This window comes from Cheilinus undulatus, unplaced genomic scaffold (genome assembly GCF_018320785.1).
Source record: "Cheilinus undulatus unplaced genomic scaffold, ASM1832078v1 Contig14, whole genome shotgun sequence".
Lineage (NCBI taxonomy): Eukaryota > Metazoa > Chordata > Actinopteri > Labriformes > Labridae > Cheilinus > Cheilinus undulatus.
The window spans coordinates 85,940-108,485 of record NW_024571681.1 but is presented as its reverse complement, the minus strand read 5'-3'; the positions used below and the strand labels follow the sequence as shown (position 1 = coordinate 108,485).

The 22,546-nt window shown below is 41.0% G+C and overlaps 1 protein-coding gene across 1 annotated transcript in view; it reads left to right on the top strand.

Moving 5' to 3' along the window:
• The first annotated feature begins 722 nt into the window (after positions 1–722).
• The window catches only part of LOC121506625 (NACHT, LRR and PYD domains-containing protein 12-like), a 44,654-nt gene continuing 22,830 nt past the window's right edge, over positions 723–22,546 (top strand). Inside the window, exons 1-9 of the mRNA XM_041782441.1 lie at positions 723–834; positions 3,439–3,555; positions 3,947–4,140; positions 10,006–11,797; positions 15,910–16,083; positions 18,014–18,187; positions 18,876–19,049; positions 19,257–19,430; positions 21,777–21,950. Of these exons, the coding sequence (XP_041638375.1) occupies positions 4,095–4,140; positions 10,006–11,797; positions 15,910–16,083; positions 18,014–18,187; positions 18,876–19,049; positions 19,257–19,430; positions 21,777–21,950 (2,708 nt within the window). The 5' untranslated portion in view covers positions 723–834; positions 3,439–3,555; positions 3,947–4,094. The remainder of the gene's footprint in view (positions 835–3,438; positions 3,556–3,946; positions 4,141–10,005; positions 11,798–15,909; positions 16,084–18,013; positions 18,188–18,875; positions 19,050–19,256; positions 19,431–21,776; positions 21,951–22,546) is intronic.

Genomic DNA, 22,546 nt, shown 5'->3' with positions numbered 1-22,546 from the left:
TCCATAGACCACTGTGGCTGATAGATTTAGTAAATTTACCTCCATAGACCACTGTGGCTGATAGATTTAGGTAAATTTACCTCCATAGACCACTGTGGCTGATAGATTTAATAAATTTACCTCCATAGACCACTGTGGCTGATAGATTTAGTAAATTTACCTCCATAGACCACTATGGCTGATAGATTTAGGTAAATTTACCTCCATAGACCACTGTGGCTGATAGATTTAGGTAAATTTACCTCCATAGACCACTGTGGCTGATAGATTTAGTAAATTTACCTCCATAGACCACTGTGGCTGATAGATTTAGTAAATTTATCTGTTATCTTTAATAAAGGCAGAGACATCGGCTAACAGACTGGACTGAGATGAACTGCTCTGTGGTTTTATATGATAGAGTCAGAGGGGCGGGGCCATTCCCTACTGTGGGCTGGTGATATCATGAGTCCACATAGCCCCACCCACACCCAGCCAGGTCAGAGGTGAAAAACTTTCTACCAGCCTAAATCCAGAATTCAGTCATGTTTTCACATGTTTACAGAAACCAGACTGACACGCTTCTGTAGCGTCAGACGCCAGTCTAGGGTTTCACTAACAGGCTCTTTAAGGACACGGGACAGAGAGAATCACGCTGGTGGCGTCTGTGCTCCAGTGCAGCATCACAGGGCAGAGCATGGTGGCTCCCAGGTCTCTAATTCGATATCTTGATTTTTCCAGGTTCCAGTCCAGCAGACAGAGAGCAGAGTCTCCTTCACCCCTGTCTGTGAAGAGCTATGAGTCCAAGTCTCCTCTGGTGAACTTCAGAGAACATCCAGAACCATGTGACCCAGAGTAAGAAAGTCCTCAGTCCTTCAGAGACTCCTCTAACACGTCTTTCTTACTGCACTAGTTGTGGTGTTGGTGTTGTCATGTAAGGGTTAACGGTCACAAATTAAAGGCAGAACAATTAGCGAACTTTACGAGCTGAAGACAGAAAATATGATCCATTCAGGTAACCTCTGTAAATTAGACGACTGTATTCTATATGAAATGGTGTGTTCAAATGCCACATAAAAATTGGAACATTTAGTTTTTGACGAGAAACCTTAAAAAATACAGTTGTGAATATGAAGAATGTGTTTATATTTGAGGGATATATAATAGATGTGACAGACTGAATCATAGCTTTTTAACTCAAGCTCTACTCAGCATAGACCACTTTGAGTGTAAATATTTGTCTCCATTTTGTTTTTCCACCAAACTATAGAAAAGTATCAATAGTGGTATAGTCGATAAGGACTCAGATCAATAAGAAGTGTCGATAAGGGTATCAATATCAATAATAATTAAAGCTGCAAGCAGCACTGGACGGGTCCTCGGTCTGTCGCATGTCCCTCATGCCCGTTTGACCTCCACTTTGAGGGTTTCATCCCTCTTTGACCCTTTGACCTGCTCAGAGTTAGACTAAGGTGTGTCCCTGCAGCTCTGTCAGGAGCCTCAGACTATAATGGGTGTGTATTACACATTCCATTTTCCCGCCTTCAGTGAGTCACATGACCAGCTGCACGGTAAGCTTATTGTAATGTTCAAAAAACCTGCATCTGTAAGACACTCAAACACACACTCATGCGCGCTTCGCGTGCTAACACACACACAAATGCACCATCTCTCCCATTCACTTCATATGGGTTATATGTGTGGCTGTCTTTATGGGGGACTGTATGTGGATGAGAAGCCACCCACAGTCCCACCATCCTGTTACAGCTTTGTTTAAATGGGCTGCTTTATTGGAACAGCTCCATGTGTGTGCGTGATCAGAGCTCATTAAGGGGCTTCCCCTGGTTGCCATGGTAACTAATGCCTGCATTCCGGGTGCTTTCATCTGTCAATCAGTGGATGACATCATCCCTAACTGCTCTCTTGATCAGGAGTGAAATTGACTGAAATTTTTTTGAATCTCCCCTCACAGATGCCACAATTTGGACCAAATCTCTGTAAAAATAAGATATTTTTGTAGTAAATGTCGTCAGGAATCCATCCATGTCATTTTTAAAGCTGTAGGACCTTTGGTTTTTTTTGTGTAGAGGCCCAACTGTTGCAGCTTATGTGGATCAGATTTTTTCCTCATCCCATTCATTTGAATGGGAGCAGCAGGGAGGGCTTCTTCGGGGTTGACCAACTTTGAGGGCTTGTCATTCGGAAACCGTTTGAGAAACAACAAATTCCCCTATAACTTCTGATCAGCATGGCCTAGTGTGTCTTCTCTGCGCCGTTCAAGCTGATTCAGTTTGCGGTCTTGGAGCCTTTACATTTTGTTCAGAGCCCTTTTTTCCTGGAAAATTTTATTTTGAAAGGTAAATTGCCGGCTTCCTGTTTGAGATAGGTTAGGGGTGTCAGTGCATGACTTGTGGGTCTCGATGAGACGATCGTTTCAACGTTGGTTTAATCTCTCTACGACATTCTTACTGGCCTAGAGGGCCGTTTTAATGTGCCTAGGTGGCGCTAGAGAGCACATTTTGGCATGTTTGGGGTTAATTTTTTTCATTTTATCAAATTTTTCGCTGATTCTGAGGTGTGTGCCAATTTTGGTGAGTTTTTGAGCGTGTTTAGGCGGTCAAATTAAGGTTCAAAGAGGCGTGGGAATAATAAGAAGAAGAAAGAAACGGAGCAGATACAACAAGCAGGACCCCTTCTAGCAGGACCCCGGGGTCCTCGGACCCTAATTACGGTCCCAGCATCCCTACTAAGGAGCCCCTGAGTAGCCAGATGCAGTGTGTCTGCTGCTGAGTTTTATTGACCCCATTTTCCTCTGAGAGTAGTTGGTTTCATCAGTTACTAAAAATATTTCTGAGTTTGTATTATTACCCTATTAGTATTGTAAATATGAAATTGCTGAGTTTGAGTTTCTTCAGAAAACAACCTGGTGCAGTTTTCACGTTGCACTGATCTGTACAAAGTTAAATATCCTGTTCGGTGGGCTAACACAGCTAATAAATACAGTCTTCTTTAGAAAGAAGTGTTGTGTTTTGCTTTCCACAGTCGACCGGCTATGGATTTTAGTTCTAAGTATGTTGTGAGCTAAATGTATGCACTTGACAGGCAGAAAAAGTACCTCCTGGACAGGGCAAGGAGGAATTCAGATGGGGCTAGTAGATTTGGGAAGCACTTGCCCTGAAGGGCAAGTAGGCAAAAAACATCAGACGCTGAAGTGAGCGTGTTTCTCTTTATTGCAGGATGAGAGAGCCAATATACAGAGCAGCTTCACAGGTGGCATTGCTCTTTGTCCGGGAGTGGTGATGCAATAAAAATGTGAAATAATGTCAGATTCAATGAACGAGCGGACTTTTAAACCTTCTGTGTTTACCCAGGAGTCATCTGCTTTACACAGGAACCTTCAGAAGAGCCAATAATAAGATCCGTCTTATCCTTAAACCACTAACACGGTGATTTTTCCAGGTTCCAGTCCAGCAGATGGAGAGCTGAGTCTCCTTCACCCTGTCTGTCTGTGAAGAGTTATGAGTCCAAGTCTCCTCTGGTGAACTTCAGACGTGATCCTGATCCATCAGTGGCACAGTAAGATGTGAATGAGTGATTGAATCAGTGATCTGAGGGGATCCTTCTGGACTCGTTCCTAAAAGAACATGAGGCTGAAATCAAACTGCTGTGAGATTTAGAGCTGCTCTCTGGTGTCTGTCTGCCTCTCCATCACTGTTTTTATCTTCTTGAATGAGTTTCCACCACGCCCACCCAGACGCTAAAGGACAGTTATGTCTGAATGAAAGTTAAACTGATCAAACAGTAGCAAAGGTTAGTTCTGTTTAACGTCAGGAGAACAGAGAGACAGTTTTATAAAGCTAACTAGTTAGTTTAAACCAAGCGTTCCTACTCTGACATAGAACATACCTAGCTAGATATTCTCCACATCAGCCAATGAGGGATTAGTCACAAAGACTTGTCCTTTCAGAGGGAGGAAGAGGAATCCTGTTACACTAGAGCACGATGTCTTCAAGGACCCAGTCTCCACCAGCTGTGGACAGTGCAGCACTTCATACTGGGACCACCTTGGCTCATCAGGAGACTCCTCCTTTCACCAGTTTGGGAAGAGAGCCCGGATGAAACCTGGACATCAAATCAGCGTGGGGGCCAGCGGTCAGCAAAGTAAGTCCGTACACCCACCCGCTTCTAACACAGTGACAAAAATGAACAAGCAAAAGAAAATCTATGAAACTTGACATGATATACAGAAACTTTGAAGACCATCTATAACTGACTAGGCGAGTCTGAGGATAAGGAAGGTAAATTCATCACCAAACCCTCTGATGTCAAAGACTATTTAGAATAATTCTAATGATGATGAACAATCTATGGAACTCATCCAACAACTGATTCTGATGTAGCTTTAGATTGAAGTTAAAAACAAAAAACGTTTATACTCAGTTAAAAACGATTAACTACCTTTAATGCAGAATTAATCAGAAATGACTAAAACTAGACTAAAACTAAAGGGACAGAAATGACTACAACAAGACTAAAACTAAAGGGACAGAAATGACTAAAACTAGACTAAAACTAAAGGGACAGAAATGACTAAAACTAGACTAAAACTAAAGGGACAGAAATGACTACAACTAGACTAAAACTAAAGGGACAGAAATGACTACAACTAGACTAAAACTAAAGGGACAGAAATGACTAAAACTAGACTAAAACTAAAGGGACAGAAATGACTAAAACTAGACTAAAACTAAAGGGACAGAAATGACTAAAACTAAAGGGACAGAAATGACTACAACAAGACTAAAACTAAAGGGACAGAAATTACTAAAACTAAAGGGACAGAAATGACTACAACAAGACTAAAACTAAAGGGACAGAAATGACTACAACAAGACTAAAACTAAAGGGACAGAAATGACTACAACAAGACTAAAACTAAAGGGACAGAAATGACTACAACTAGACTAAAACTAAAGGGACAGAAATGACTACAACAAGACTAAAACTAAAGGGACAGAAATGACTAAAACTAGACTAAAACTAAAGGGACAGAAATGACTACAACTAGACTAAAACTAAAGGGACAGAAATGACTACAACAAGACTAAAACTAAAGGGACAGAAATGACTACAACTAGACTAAAACTAAAGGGACAGAAATGACTAAAACTAGACTAAAATTAAAGGGACAGAAATGACTAAAACTAGACTAAAACTAAAGGGACAGAAATGACTAAAACTAGACTAAAACTAAAGGGACAGAAATGACTACAACAAGACTAAAACTAAAGGGACAGAAATGACTACAACTAGACTAAAACTAAAGGGACAGAAATGACTAAAACTAGACTAAAACTAAAGGGACAGAAATGACTACAACAAGACTAAAACTAAAGGGACAGAAATGACTACAACTAGACTAAAACTAAAGGGACAGAAATGACTAAAACTAGACTAAAACTAAAGGGACAGAAATGACTAAAACTAGACTAAAACTAAAGGGACAGAAATGACTAAAACTAGACTAAAACTAAAGGGACAGAAATGACTAAAACTAGACTAAAACTAAAGGGACAGAAATGACTAAAACTAGACTAAAACTAAAGGGACAGAAATGACTAAAACTAGACTAAAACTAAAGGGACAGAAATGACTACAACTAGACTAAAACTAAAGGGACAGAAATGACTACAACAAGACTAAAACTAAAGGGACAGAAATGACTACAACTAGACTAAAACTAAAGGGACAGAAATGACTAAAACTAGACTAAAACTAAAGGGACAGAAATGACTACAACAAGACTAAAACTAAAGGGACAGAAATGACTAAAACTAGACTAAAACTAAAGGGACAGAAATGACTACAACAAGACTAAAACTAAAGGGACAGAAATGACTAAAACTAGACTAAAACTAAAGGGACAGAAATGACTAAAACTAGACTAAAACTAAAGGGACAGAAATGACTAAAACTAGACTAAAACTAAAGGGACAGAAATGACTACAACTAGACTAAAACTAAAGGGACAGAAATGACTACAACTAGACTAAAACTAAAGGGACAGAAATGACTAAAACTAGACTAAAACTAAAGGGACAGAAATGACTAAAACTAGACTAAAACTAAAGGGACAGAAATGACTACAACAAGACTAAAACTAAAGGGACAGAAATGACTAAAACTAGACTAAAACTAAAGGGACAGAAATGACTACAACTAGACTAAAACTAAAGGGACAGAAATGACTAAAACTAGACTAAAACTAAAGGGACAGAAATGACTACAACTAGACTAAAACTAAAGGGACAGAAATGACTACAACTAGACTAAAACTAAAGGGACAGAAATGACTACAACTAGACTAAAACTAAAGGGACAGAAATGACTACAACAAGACTAAAACTAAAGGGACAGAAATGACTAAAACTAGACTAAAACTAAAGGGACAGAAATGACTAAAACTAGACTAAAACTAAAGGGACAGAAATGACTAAAACTAGACTAAAACTAAAGGGACAGAAATGACTAAAACTAGACTAAAACTAAAGGGACAGAAATGACTACAACTAGACTAAAACTAAAGGGACAGAAATGACTAAAACTAGACTAAAACTAAAGGGACAGAAATGACTAAAACTAGACTAAAACTAAAGGGACAGAAATGACTAAAACAAGACTAAAACTAAAGGGACAGAAATGACTAAAACTAGACTAAAACTAAAGGGACAGAAATGACTAAAACTAGACTAAAACTAAAGGGACAGAAATGACTAAAACTAGAATAAAACTAAAGGGACAGAAATGACTAAAACTAGACTAAAACTAAAGGGACAGAAATGACTACAACTAGACTAAAACTAAAGGGACAGAAATGACTACAACTAGACTAAAACTAAAGGGACAGAAATGACTAAAACTAGACTAAAACTAAAGGGACAGAAATGACTAAAACTAGACTAAAACTAAAGGGACAGAAATGACTAAAACTAGACTAAAACTAAAGGGACAGAAATGACTACAACTAGACTAAAACTAAAGGGACAGAAATGACTAAAACTAGACTAAAACTAAAGGGACAGAAATGACTAAAACTAGACTAAAACTAAAGGGACAGAAATGACTAAAACTAGACTAAAACTAAAGGGACAGAAATGACTAAAACTAGACTAAAACTAAAGGGACAGAAATGACTAAAACTAGACTAAAACTAAAGGGACAGAAATGACTAAAACTAGACTAAAACTAAAGGGACAGAAATGACTACAACTAGACTAAAACTAAAGGGACAGAAATGACTAAAACTAGACTAAAACTAAAGGGACAGAAATGACTAAAACTAGACTAAAACTAAAGGGACAGAAATGACTAAAACTAGACTAAAACTAAAGGGACAGAAATGACTAAAACTAGACTAAAACTAAAGGGACAGAAATGACTAAAACTAGACTAAAACTAAAGGGACAGAAATGACTACAACTAGACTAAAACTAAAGGGACAGAAATTACTAAAACTAAAGGGACAGAAATGACTACAACTAGACTAAAACTAAAGGGACAGAAATGACTACAACTAGACTAAAACTAAAGGGACAGAAATGACTACAACAAGACTAAAACTAAAGGGACAGAAATGACTAAAACTAGACTAAAACTAAAGGGACAGAAATGACTACAACTAGACTAAAACTAAAGGGACAGAAATGACTACAACTAGACTAAAACTAAAGGGACAGAAATGACTACAACTAGACTAAAACTAAAGGGACAGAAATGACTAAAACTAGACTAAAACTAAAGGGACAGAAATGACTAAAACTAGAATAAAACTAAAGGGACAGAAATGACTAAAACTAGACTAAAACTAAAGGGACAGAAATGACTACAACTAGACTAAAACTAAAAGGACAGAAATGACTAAAACTAGACTAAAACTAAAGGGACAGAAATGACTAAAACTAGACTAAAACTAAAGGGACAGAAATGACTACAACTAGACTAAAACTAAAGGGACAGAAATGACTAAAACTAGACTAAAACTAAAGGGACAGAAATGACTACAACTAGACTAAAACTAAAGGGACAGAAATGACTAAAACTAGACTAAAACTAAAGGGACAGAAATGACTAAAACTAAAGGGACAGAAATGACTAAAACTAGACTAAAACTAAAGGGACAGAAATGACTACAACTAGACTAAAACTAAAGGGACAGAAATGACTACAACAAGACTAAAACTAAAGGGACAGAAATGACTAAAACTAGACTAAAACTAAAGGGAAAGAAATGACTACAACTAGACTAAAACTAAAGGGACAGAAATGACTACAACTAGACTAAAACTAAAGGGACAGAAATGACTAAAACTAGACTAAAACTAAAGGGACAGAAATGACTACAACTAGACTAAAACTAAAGGGACAGAAATGACTAAAACTAGACTAAAACTAAAGGGACAGAAATTACTAAAACTAAAGGGACAGAAATGACTAAAACTAGACTAAAACTAAAGGGACAGAAATGACTACAACTAGACTAAAACTAAAGGGACAGAAATGACTAAAACTAGACTAAAACTAAAGGGACAGAAATGACTAAAACTAGACTAAAACTAAAGGGACAGAAATTACTAAAACTAAAGGGACAGAAATGACTAAAACTAGACTAAAACTAAAGGGACAGAAATGACTACAACTAGACTAAAACTAAAGGGACAGAAATGACTACAACAAGACTAAAACTAAAGGGACAGAAATGACTAAAACTAGACTAAAACTAAAGGGACAGAAATGACTACAACTAGACTAAAACTAAAGGGACAGAAATGACTACAACTAGACTAAAACTAAAGGGACAGAAATGACTACAACTAGACTAAAACTAAAGGGACAGAAATGACTAAAACTAGACTAAAACTAAAGGGACAGAAATGACTAAAACTAGAATAAAACTAAAGGGACAGAAATGACTAAAACTAGACTAAAACTAAAGGGACAGAAATGACTACAACTAGACTAAAACTAAAAGGACAGAAATGACTACAACTAGACTAAAACTAAAGGGACAGAAATGACTAAAACTAGACTAAAACTAAAGGGACAGAAATGACTACAACTAGACTAAAACTAAAGGGACAGAAATGACTAAAACTAGACTAAAACTAAAGGGACAGAAATGACCACAACTAGACTAAAACTAAAGGGACAGAAATGACTACAACTAGACTAAAACTAAAAGGACAGAAATGACTACAACTAGACTAAAACTAAAGGGACAGAAATGACTAAAACTAGACTAAAACTAAAGGGACAGAAATGAAACTAAAAGGACTAAAATAAAAAGTGACCACTGAGCAGAATGTCAGTTTGTGTTGTCGCTGTGATTGGACTCTCATGAATGTGACAGAGAGAACATTCTTCCAATCACCTTCTGAGAACATTTTGAAAGGTCCCGCCTTTCCCTCTGCTTTCTATTGGAGCTTTCCCGCGTGAATGTGAAATGCATCCATGCAGTGGCGATATGAAACCGTCGATGGTGTCAGGTAAATGCTCTGTCTATAGCACTGTGGATATCCTGTTCAGGGGAGTAGGAGGAGCTACTTCTCTCCTCTGTCATGTATTTCAGCGGGCATCCCAGAGAGGTGCAGTCAGCCATAATGCTAGGTTTAGCCTAGTCCTGTTTCTGCCTTATTTTCCTGCATCCTGGTGTTTGTGCACATCATAGCTTAGCTTTAAAGTCTGACATACTTCCTAAATGGTAAAGTCCAGTGTGCCCATCCACATTGTTAACATTACAAACAATGGTACTTTTGTTTTAAGAAAAAGGGCTTTACATTCGAAAGGGCTGTATTTGTACACAAAGCTTCACTTTGTAATAGACCATGATTTTGCTGACCTCCATGGCCCCCAGTTTTGCTGGACCCCAGAGAGCCCCCCCTCCCCCCACGAACATCCTTTGCTTCTTGTACTATGCTATTGCAATGCTGCATCATTAACAAGCTTACATGTGCATCTTTCTGTTTTCAGTGAGGGGTGGTCTTCAGGAGGTTCTAGATGAACACAGGATCAGTCTGAGGGAGAGATGTGAACATGTGACTGAAGGAACTGATGAAGCAGGAAGTAGAACCCTCCTGAACAGGATCTACACTGAGCTCTACATCACAGAGGGACAGAGTGAAGAGGTGAACAGCCAACATGAGGTCAGACAGCTGGAGACTGCTTCTAAGAAGACGACCTTCCATGAGACTCCAGTCAGGTGTCAGGACATCTTTAAAGCCTTACCTGGCCAACAGAAACCCATCAGAGTGGTTCTGACCAGCGGTGTGGCTGGTGTTGGAAAAACCTTTTCTGTGCAGAAGTTCACTCTGGACTGGGCAGAGGGCTCAGAAAACCAGGACATCAGTCTGCTGGTTCTGCTTTCATTCAGGGAGCTGAACTTGATCAGAGATGAGCGCTACAGTCTTCTGGAGCTGCTCCGTGTTTTCCATCCAACATTCCAGAAGGTCAGAGCAGAGACGCTGGCTGTCTGTAAACTTTTGTTCATCTTTGACGGCCTGGATGAAAGCAGACTGTCGTTAGATTTCAGCATCAGGGAGGCTGTGTCTGACGTGTCAGAGAAGTCCTCGTTAAACGTGCTGCTGACAAACCTCATCAAGGGGAATCTGCTTCCCTCAGCTCTCATCTGGATAACGTCTCGACCTGCAGCAGCCAATCAGATCCCTGCTGCATGTGTGGACAGGCTAACAGAGGTCCGAGGCTTCACTGACGCCCAGAAGGAGGAGTACTTCAGGAGGAGGTTCAGTGATGAAGATCTGTCCAGCAGAATCATCTCCCACATCAAGACATCCAGGAGCCTCCACATCATGTGTCTGATCCCAGTCTTCTGCTGGATCACTGCTACAGTTCTGGAGCACATGATGAGCACGGAGCAGAGAGGAGAGCTGCCCAAGACCCTGACAGACATGTACTCACACTTCCTGTTGGTTCAGACCAAGAGGAAGAAGAAGAAGTATGATGAGGGACCTCAGATGAGTCCTGAGGAACTCACCAGATCTGACAGGGAGGTTCTTCTGAAGCTGGGGAGGCTGGCGTTTGAACATCTGGAGAACGGAAACATCATGTTCTACCAAGAAGACCTGGAGCGCTGTGGTCTGGATGTCACAGAGGCCTCGGTGTACTCAGGAGTTTGTACTGAGATCTTTAAAAGAGGGAGTGTGATCTTCCAGAAATCAGTCTACTGCTTTGTTCATCTGAGTGTTCAGGAGTTTCTGGCTGCAGTCTATGGGCTTCACTGTTTCACAGACTGGAACACAAAAGAACTGGTGGCATTTCTTGAAGAAAATTATGTAGATTCGACTGTAGATACCTTCTTAAAAGAAGCAATGATGAAGTCGTTGAAAAGCAAAAATGGTCACCTGGACCTGTTTGTTCGCTTCCTTCACGGCCTCTCTCTGGAGTCCAACCAGAGACTGTTAGGAGGTCTGCTGGGTCGGACAGACAACAGTCCAGAAACGATCCAAAAAGTCATCAACAACCTGAAGAAAATGAATGCTGAAGATAATTCTCCTGACAGAAGCATCAACATCTTTCACTGTCTGATGGAGATGAATGACCTCTCAGTACATCAGGACATCCAAGACTTCCTGAAGTCAGGCAGCAGATCAAAGAAGAAACTCTCTGAGATCCACTGCTCTGCTCTGGCCTTCATGCTGCAGATGTCAGAGGAGGTTTTAGATGAGTTAGACCTGCAGAAGTACAACACAACACAGGAGGGCCGACTGAGACTGGTTCCAGCCGTGAGAAACTGCAGGACGGCTAAGTAAGTTCATCTTCAGTGGCGTCAGCCTATGAGTAAAAGAATCTTTCCTTATAACCATCTTTTAGGATTGATAGAGGCTAAACAAAAACATTTTAATCTTAAGTACCCTGAGAATTCACGCTGAATATTTTCAGTGGTTTATTATCCTTTAATTAACTTGCAAATCAATAAATCATTCAAGATTCATCACACAGAGTAAAATGTTTTCATTTTAATTCTAATGATGATGGCTTGCAGCTCACAAAAATAAAAAATAAAAAAACAATATCTCCAAATGTGAAAAACATTTGTAAAAGTCAAATTTCTTAACAGTTTTTAAGTCTTAATTCCCCAACTCCTGCAAAGTTTTCCAGAGCTATTCTCTCACTCTGGTTCATGTCACACACCCACAATCATAGGGAAGACTGCTGATGGGACGACTGTCCAGAACACACCTGCACGAGGAGGGTAAGCCACAGAAGGTCAAAGGTGAAAGGCCAGGCTGTTCTCAGATGCTGTATCAGAGATATTTAAGGATATAACATGTCATTCATTTTCCAAAATAAGTTATGATGTGACATCCAGGACATTAAGAGTTCTATGTTGTCGATATATGGCGTAAACCAAAGCTACGAACGCATTGTCTTATGAAGAATAGCTATGATGTAGAGTTTTATGTGAAATATAACCCAGAAGACAGAGATCATTATGTGCACAGTTGTGCTCAGGAACTTTACCCCTGGCCATAGAGACTGGTAGGTTTAATGCCATTCCAGAGGAAGACAGAGTGTGTTTATGGCGTAACTTTGGTGAAACTGAGAACTGGATTCATTTTCTGTTTTACTGTTCAATTTATGATGACTTAAGGGATTTACTTTTTAGGACGTCCCAAATGTCCTTGATTAATGCAGACTTTTTCTGGTCTGGTGATTATGAAAAACTTGAGTTCTGTTTCATAAAAGGAACTTTTGCCATAGCAGATTTTATCTGCAAAGCTTGGGAGAAAGGCAGAGTTTATTGTTTACTACTGAGCTGAGAAAAGATCACACAACTTTGTAATTATTATGATTTATTTTATTTTATTTTATTTTATTTTATTTTGTTTTATTTTGTTTTATTTTGTTTGTAAAACATTGCAATTATATTTTTGGTGTCTTATAAACCCATAAGGGGTTGGGCACTTTTTGTGCATGACACGTAAATAAAGTACAATCAATCAATAAATCTTTTTAAAGAGGGTAAGCCACAGAAGATCAAAGGTGAAAGGTCAGGCTGTTCTCAGAAGCTGTGTCAGAGATATTTAAGGAGGGTAAGCCACATCCATCCATCTTCTTCCGCTTATCCGAGGTCAGGTCGCAGGGGCAGCAGCCTAAGCAGGGAAGCCAAGACTTCCCTCTCTCTGGCCGCTTTGTCCAGCTCTTCCCGGGGATCCCAAGGCGTTCCCAGGCCAGCAGAGAGACATAGTCTCTCCAGCATGTCCTGGGTCTTCCCCAGGGCCTCCTCCCAGTGGAACACCTCACCAGGGAGGCGTCCTGAAGGCATCCGGACCAGCTGCCTGAGCCACCTCATCTGGCTCCTCTCACACGGAGGAGCAGTGGCTCTACTCCAAGTCCCTCCCGAATGGCCGAGCTTCTCACCCTATCTCTAAGGGAGAGCCGGGACACCCTACAGAGGAAACTCATTTCAGCTGCCTGTATCCGTGATCTCGTTCTTTTGGTCACTACCCACCGCTCATGACCATAGGTGAGGGTGGGAACGTAGATCAACCGGTAAATCGAGAGCCTCACCTTACAACTCAGCTCTTTCTTCACCATGACAGACCGATGCAGAGACCGCATCACTGCTGACACTGCACCGATCCGCCTGTCGATCTCCCACTCCATTCTTCCCTCACTTGTGAACAAGATCCTGAGATACTTGAACTCCTCTACTTGGGGCAGGATCTCATTCCCAACCTGGAGAGGGCATTCCACCCTTTTTCGACTGAGGACCATGGCTTCAGATTTGGAGGTGCTGGTTCTCACCCCAGCCGCTTCACACTCAGTTGCGAACCGTTCCAGTGAGAGCTGGAGGTCCCGGTCTGATGAAGCCAACAGAACCACATCTTCTGCAAAAAGCATAGACCTAATCCTGAGGCCACCAAACCGGATGCCCTCAATGCCCTGGCTGTGCCTAGAAATTCTGTCCATGAAAGATATGAACAGAACTGAGGATAAAGGGTAGCCCTGGCGGAGTCCATGCACCCTCCAGGACCCTACCGAGAGTGTAGAGCTGGTCCACTGTTCCATGACCAGGACGAAAACCACAAGATTCCCTCTTCAGCTTGACGGCATTCTCCCCCCCCCGTGTCCACCAGTGTGTTCAGGGGTTACCGCCACGACAGGCACCGACCCCCGTATGGCCACAGCTCCTTTCAGCTGCCTCGACAATGAGAGTTGAAGCGCCTTCTGACAGGGGACTCTGCCAGACCTTCCCAGCAGACCCTCACAATATGGTTGGGCCTGCCGGATCTGACCAGCATCCTCCCCCACCAGCAGAGCCAACTCACCACCAGGTGGTCATCAGTTGACAGCTCCGCCCCTCTCTTTACCCGAGTGTCCAGGACATGTGGCCGTAAGTCTGATGATATGACTACAAAAACCCAAAACCCTAATGTACAGGCTGCCAGCCCGGGGGGAACTAGTATGTCCACACCTGCTCAGTGCCTCTCACCAAGGGCAACTACAGAGTTGAAAAGAGTCCAACCACTCTCAAGAGGACTGGTTCCAGAGCCCAAACTGTGCATCGAGGTGAAACCAACTGTATCCAGCTGGTACTGCTCAGCCTCAAGCACAAGCTCAGGCTCCTCCCCCCCAGAGAGGTGACATTCCATGTCCCTAGAACCATTTTCTGCAGCCGAGGATCAGAGTGCTAAGGTCCTTGCCTTTAGCTCACATCGCACCCGACCTCTATGGCTCCTTCCACAGGTGGTGGGTCCATGGGAGGGGGGGCCCACGTTGCCGTTTCGAGCCCCATGGGTGCAGGCTCAGCCACCAGGCGCTCGCTATCTAGCCCCACTCCCAGGCCTGGCTCCAGGAGGGGGCTCTGGTGACCCGCGTCCAGGCGAGGGCAATTGGAGTCTATCGCATTGTTCCGCCATATAAGGTTTTGAGCCGCACTTTGTCTGGTCCCTCACCTAGGACCTGTTTGCCTTGGGAGACCCTACCAGGGGCATGAATTCCCCAACAACTTAGCTCCTAGGCTCTTTGGGACACACAAACCCCTCTACCACAATAAGGTGGCAGCTCAGGGAGGGGAGCCAGTCCTGAACCACAGATGTCATCAGAGTCTTAATTGAACCAGGTAGAAAAAGAACTGGACCATCGTGGTCTAAGGGGTCCATAGACCTTTTTCTGTTAGTAAATCCAGGTCCCAGAGTCTGGAGGAGGATCAGAGAGGTCCAGAATCCTTCAGGTCTTGAAGTCCAGTGTTTCCAGTCTCTACAGTTAGTGATGGTTTGGGGTGCCTGATGGTCCACTGGTCTTTATCAAGTCCAGAGTCCACACTGTCAGCCATCTACCAGGAGGTTTTAGAGTCCTCCATGAATCTTTATGGAGATCCAGATCTCCTTTCCACCGTCCCACAGTGAAACCAGAACTGCCAGAAACTGGTTTACTGACCACGGTAGTACTGGGCTTGATGGGCCAGCCAACTGGTCTGGCCTGAACCTTATGGAGGATCTCTGGGAGATAAGAGACCCCAGACTCGATAGTCCAGACCAGCTGAAGGCTGCTATCAGAGAACCTGGACTTCACAACCCCCCAGCAGGATCACGGACTGATCGGCTCCATGACATGAGCAGAGACGCAGGACTTCATGAGAAAGGAGGTCAGACCAAGTACTGAGAGATAAAGGGGGAGGATTTAGCAAGAGGTCCAGATTTCTAGATCATGAATCCTGTTTTAGACTGATGTTAGTCATGTTCTAAGATTTTTGTGAGCTGTGAGCCATCATCATCCAGATTAAAACATATGGAGGTTTCATGTATGAATTTAAATAATCTGTTTTTTAGATGCACCTGTATTTGCATCAGAATATGAAAGCATTGTAAACTGAATTGCTTTAAGGCATGTGGTTTTGACCGTTCTCATCAGGTTTTCTGGCTGCGGACTCTCAAAGACTCACTGTGAAGTTGTGTCTTCAGCCCTGAAGTCCAACCCCTCCCATCTTAGAGAGCTGGACCTGAGCAAAAACAATCTACAGGATTCAGGAGTGACCTTCTTGTGTGCTGGACTGGAGAGTCCAAACTGTAGGCTGGAAACTCTGAGGTTAGTTCATGTGTTTAGCTCTGAATTCATCATACAGTCTATGGGCTTCAACTCAGCTCAACAGTTAAGCGCCACACTTGCATTTTCACCACACAAAGTCTTCAATTCTAGAACATCATGTCTTTCTCTGTCATACTTATTTTCTGCACTCTTAAAATTATTGGACCATTAACTGAGGGTGGAAAGGATGCAAATTCAGACTCAGAAGATTTGTGTTTTACAAGGATGTTGCCTGTCCAGCCCCATTTTACAGACACTGTGAAAGTTCTAGTGAGCCAAACTGTGAATGCAGCAGGTCATACTGTACTTTGATTTATCCCCAGTGAAAGCAGGGATGTTCACTGTTGACCTGGAGTTAAGATGCATGAGAAAAGCTTCACCAGTCTTCCTCTTGCTGTATGTTTTATCGTATATCTAATGGATAGAAAGACAAAAACAGGTGTAACTAGATCAAAATGTAATTTCAGCTGAAATTGCATAGGGATGCTGAGAGCTGAACTGTGGAAGAACTGCTGAAAATAGCTGAAAAAGCTAAAAATAGCATAACATAACTAAATAGAATAAAATAGCTGAAAATAGCATAACAGCAGAAAATAGCAGAAAATAACATATAAATAGCAAAAAAAGCATAAAAATGGTTGAAAAGTGCATAAAAGCTGAAGAGTGCAATACCTGATTAGTGAAAAATGTAAAAAAAAAAAAAAAAACATTTAAAATGAGAGCCATTTAGAATTTTTACTCAAGGTTTACACTTAAGCACATTGTTTTATAATATTGTTCAGATAAGTGCTTTAAAACGATAAATTAAAGCCTCTTTTATGTGACAGTTTCAGAGTGTTGATGCGTGACGTGTGTGTCTGACAGGCTCCCAGGTTGCTATGGTGATCAAAGCCTGTATTACATCATAGCTAATCAGTCACAGCTGAGATCAAAGCTAATTAGTCAGTGAAGAACTGAGTTTAGTGGTCAGAACATGCACTCAAACAAAATCAATTTAAGCTGTACTTGTGAAAACTAGCAGAAAACCAAAGGCATCGTGAGAATCAGCAGAAGTTGCTGAACACCATGATATGTTTTTATGTGTGGGAAGTGAAAAATCATGGTTCAACAGCAAGTTAAAAAAGTGGTTCTGAAAGCTCGCACTCAGAAATCTTCGTTCAACAGTTGTTTCACAGCAGACGGGAGCTGAAGGGATGTCAGTCACGCTCTGAAGGTCATTGTGCCAAAACCGTTGATCCTTTTGACCTCAAATCTTTGTTTGTGAGCAAGAGAAGACGTGTGGCTACATTTCACTGTTTAAATTATAACTGTGGACCAAATATTTTTTCAGGAGAGCAGTTGTTCAGAAGTTCTGCCTCTTCTCACAACTCCTCTCCTGCACTCAAGCGATGATGTCATCACTCTAAGTCTCTCCATCTACTCCATGAGAGAGCCAAAATCTTCATAAAGTTTGATCAGCAAAAAGCTAAATAGTTTAAAAAAGTATTAATAGTATAAAAAAATAATGTAAATAGCTGAAATGAGCACAAGAAGCTGAAGAGTATGACAGGAGAAGAGTGAAAATAGCCCAAGGAACGCCAGAATTATGAGGAGTTGAAAAAAGAGCAGATTTGTGAAATTTTGCCATCCGTTTAACATCGTTAAACATTTTAAATATTTTAAAAATTATAAATGTTAGAAATGAGAAAAGTCACAGAAATCAAATGATGAAGAAACAGAATTTTTAAAAGTTTAAACATGATGATATGGCAAAGTATGAAGGAGGAGATATCATTACTGTGGATGCTTACTCAGCATCCCCACTAATGATGTATGACTATTCCCACGTCGTTACATTACCCATCCAGGACTACTGGTAAAAGGCCAAGTGCTTCCACAGGCACACATGGTTTGTTTTGAATGATGTCTTCATTATTTATTCTTTATTCAGTTTGACTCGCTGCAGGATGTCAGAGGTCAGCTGTTCTTCTTTGGCCTCAGCGCTGAAGTCCAACCCTTCCAACCTGAGAGTGCTGGATCTGCGTGGAAACAGCCTGCAGGATTCAGGAGTGGGGGAACTGTGTGGTTTTCTGGCTGACTCACATTGTAGACTGGAAACTCTGAGGTCAGAAACCTTTTTTTGTGCTCTACTTTAAATGTAAATTCAGTGAACTAATTATGTACTCCTGTTTTTAACTGAATAGTTATTGGAAAGCAATGTTAAGAAACAGTTCCAAACCTCACAAGAATAAGAACACTTCTAACCTTCTACCATTCTAACATTTCCTTTTGGGTGTTATTGATTAAAAAACTTCTCCAATAAAATAGATTTAAATCTTGATATTTCAGAGTGGTCATAGGGATTTTGGAAGTGGGGTTGTATGAGGAAACTATCAATAGTAAGTATGGCAGCCATCTGCCTCTCTACTCATAAACCCGTCAGAGTGCTGAGATGGACGCTAGGATATATGTAATCAGGCCTTTTACTGAAATATCCATGTTCATTTATGATTCTTTCATCCAAGGGGCCAGGTTGACCAAATGATCATGTGGTTGGTACCTACCATTGAGAAGAACTTCTTACGGCCCCACTCCAAACACACCGATCTGTCTTTATGAACAAACAGCATGTCGCCAAAGGAAATGATGGGGTCCTTTATTTATTGATTTATTTTCTCTTACAGCCTCTGATCTGTATCCTACTGGCTACTAAGATTCAGAGTATCCATTTTATTTCTTATTAAAAAAGTCATGATTTCAGGCCATGTTTGTAGGTCATGTGATTTATGTTTAGTTTATGTTTTTACCTTCAGATTGACAGCCTGCAGTTTGTCGGGGATCAGCTGTTCTTCTCTGGCCTCGGCTCTAACATCCAACCCCTCACATCTGAGAGAGCTGGAGCTGAGCGATAACAACCTGCAGGATTCAGGAGTGGAAAGGCTTTCTCATTTTCTTTCCAGTCCAAACTGTAAACTGGAAAATCTGAGGTCAGTTTACTGTTTGACAAACCTTCACCTTACAAATGTTTAACTTCAGTATTAATGCTTTCTGTAACTTCTCATGGGGTCATGTTCCTTTAACTGCATTCAATCTGATGTTATTTAAGAAGCTTACTGATCAGATCAAATTCACTTTCAGCTTAACCTCTGACATTGAATCATGAATGGATGTTTGCACCCTGTGTTCCCTGTTAGATTGAGGGACTCTACTTTGTCAGAGGTCAGCTGTTCTTCTCTGGCCTCAGTCCTGAAGAGCGACCCCTCCCATCTGAGAGAGCTGGAGCTGAGCTTCAACAATCTTCAGGATTCAGGAGTGAAGTTCTTGTGTACTGGTCTGGAGAGTCCACACTGTACATTGGACACCTTGAGGTGAGATGCTACTTTTGGAACAAATGCGCTAAAAAAAACATGATGATTATAGAAGGACTAAACTGACAATGACTAAAACTAGACTAAGACTAACAAAAATAGATCTGTGATGACTAAAACTAGACTAAGACTAACAAAAATAGATCTGTGATGACTAAAACTAGACTGAGACTAACAAAAATAGATCTGTGATGACTAAAACTAGACTGAGACTAACAAAAATAGATCTGCGATGACTAAAACTAGACTGAGACTAACAAAAATAGATCTGCGATGACTAAAACTAGACTGAGACTAACAAAAATAGATCTGCGATGACTAAAACTAGACTGAGACTAACAAAAATAGATCTGTGATGACTAAAACTAGACTGAGACTAACAAAAATAGATCTGCGATGACTAAAACTAGACTGAGACTAACAAAAATAGATCTGTGATGACTAAAACTAGACTGAGACTAACAAAAATAGATCTGCGACGACTAAAACTAGACTGAGACTAACAAAAATAGATCTGTGACGACTAAAACTAGACTGAGACTAACAAAAATAGATCTGTGATGACTAAAACTAGACTGAGACTAAAAAGGACAGAAATGACTAAAATGGAACCAATGGTTCATTTAAAAACTAAAATTAAAAATAGCTGCCAGAATTCACACTGGCTCCATTACAGCATCCCACCCTGTGTTTACACAAAATACTGTGGCTCCTTAGCCACATACAAGCTTTTTTTAAAGATTGCATCTATTTTAGCATTTAGAGTAAGACATGAGGCTATTCATTTCTGCGCTGTTTGACATCTTCGTTTGTTTGATATCCTCCTTTTGTCTCATGTTTAATCCGCCACAGGCTGTACCAGTTATCACTGACAGCTTTACATAACACTGGACGGAGCAAATGATGAGCTTCACAGCTGTCTGTTGAACATAATAAATGAGGAAAACCTAGAATAATAAAGCTGGAACTTGGTGCTTTTGTACTGATGAACCAAACCTGTACTGATCAGTGAACCGTTACACTCCTAGTAGTGACTGAAAGAGTGGGATTATGGTCATAAGCAGTAAATAACTTTCTCCCAAGCCTTAAAGGTAGGATGAGGAACTCACACATCTGGAACAGGTTTGGAGTGGAGTCAGTGCTCCTTCACACTCAGTGGAATTGAATGGAGCCAGTTGATTAGGCTCCTCATAGTCACATCCCTGTTGGGGTCTTCTAGACATATCTAACTGGTTGGAGACCTAGGGATGGACCCATAGCATGTTGCCTACTTTTCTACATGGTGCTATACAGCCAGTTAACCTAGCAACGAAATGAGTCAGCGAGGAAGTCAAAGCCTCACCAGCATTTAGACAGAGGAATACATTTATCAGAAGGTTTTCACAACTAAAATACACAAGTCAACAAACTGGTGAATCAGTACATGAACAAGAGGGGCTTCCACAGCTCTGGGTTAGGGTTAGCTTCCACGCAAACTGATGTTCGATGGCATCATGAAAGTTTAGTTTTTATTAAAGACATACCTCATGAGTATTCAACATCTGACTCAACTGTGGCCTAACAGGAAAGAAGCTGAGGGTCAACAGTTTCACTCAGAGTATGACGGGACGTCCTGTTACCAGAGAAGCTCTGACAGCTGGGTGTGAAAGTAGAGAGCAGCTCTCTGAAAGTGGAGCTTCTAGTGATGACAAGGACAGATTCCCCTGGTTCATCCAGCTGGATCAAACTCTGAGACTAAAACTGTAGATGTAGTCCATGTTGGAGAGACCTAGAACTATAGCTCAGCTGGTGAGACTGTATCAGCCTGTGGCTATTTTATGCTAATCAGTGCCTGGGCACCAAAAACAGTACAACGACCATACTGGATTCCCAACGATCATTTGTAATAAAAACAATGCTTAATAGCTGTATGAGCACCACAGCTACTGCTGTTTACACCACAGCTCCTGGAGTTTGATGAGACTACCGGGGAATCTGTTGCACTTGCAGGCTCAAATCTGTTCTCATTGCAGATGAACCGGTCCGGACTGAAAGCTAAGACCACCACTCCCAAATGATCTCAGCTCTGTTGTTTGGTTTAGAAATAGAATTTGATGATTGTGTTTACTTAGGTGCAAACAAACTGGGCCAAAAAGGGGGAAGACTTATTTTCTAAAATCACCTGTCCAACAGATTCAGGTGTGAAAGCCTCAAGTCTGTCTAACCTGCTTCATGCTGACATTTCTGTTATTGCTATTGTGTAAAATATTCATAGTTGAGACCTTTTGTAGATCTGAAAATAGTATTCATGGATTTAATTTAAAGATAAAAAATTGTAACTGTAATTTTTGAAATCATCTTATCCAGGCTGAGTCGCTGCAGTCTGTCAGAGATCAGCTGTTCTTCTTTGGCCTCAGCTCTGAAGTCCAACCCCTCCCATCTGAGAGAGCTGGACCTGAGCTACAACAGTCTAAAGGATTCAGGAGTGAAGTTTCTGTGTGCTTTTCTGGAGAGTCCACCCTGCAGGCTGCAGACTCTGAGGTCAGCTACTATTTTTGGGATTTAATGATGATTAAAATGAAAGTTCTGTATTGACTGTTTTCTTGGTGGTCATATGACTTGGCATGATAAAGTTTGTTTGTATGTTATGATGGAAATGTAGTACAAAAACATGGGCATTTATCCAGGATCTCAATAATACCAGATACAGCTCAAAGTAAATCAAATGTAATCATGATAATTAAAACAACAATGATGTGGTACTAGACTATATTTCAGTACTTTCAGACAGGAAAGTTATGAATCAGTACTGCTGAGTAAATACTGAGTAGAGGTGTGGGATATATATGTGGTACATGTGTTTGTCTAGACCCGTGGAACTCAACCCTGCTCCACCAAAGAGTTAAACTGTTGAAAAACGCCTTCACAAGAGCCACAATCTAAATGGTGAAAAGTGGCCAAAACTGATAAAAATGGCTATAAAACAAGTTGGCAACAAGGGGCAAAAAGGGGCAAAGTAGGCATAAAGTAGGTTGAAAGTGGAAAAACGGAGAAAAGTGGCAGAATGGGGCAGAAAGTGGCAAAAATGGGTGAGAAGTTACCAAAAAATGAGTTACAGGTGGAGAAAAATGGCCTAA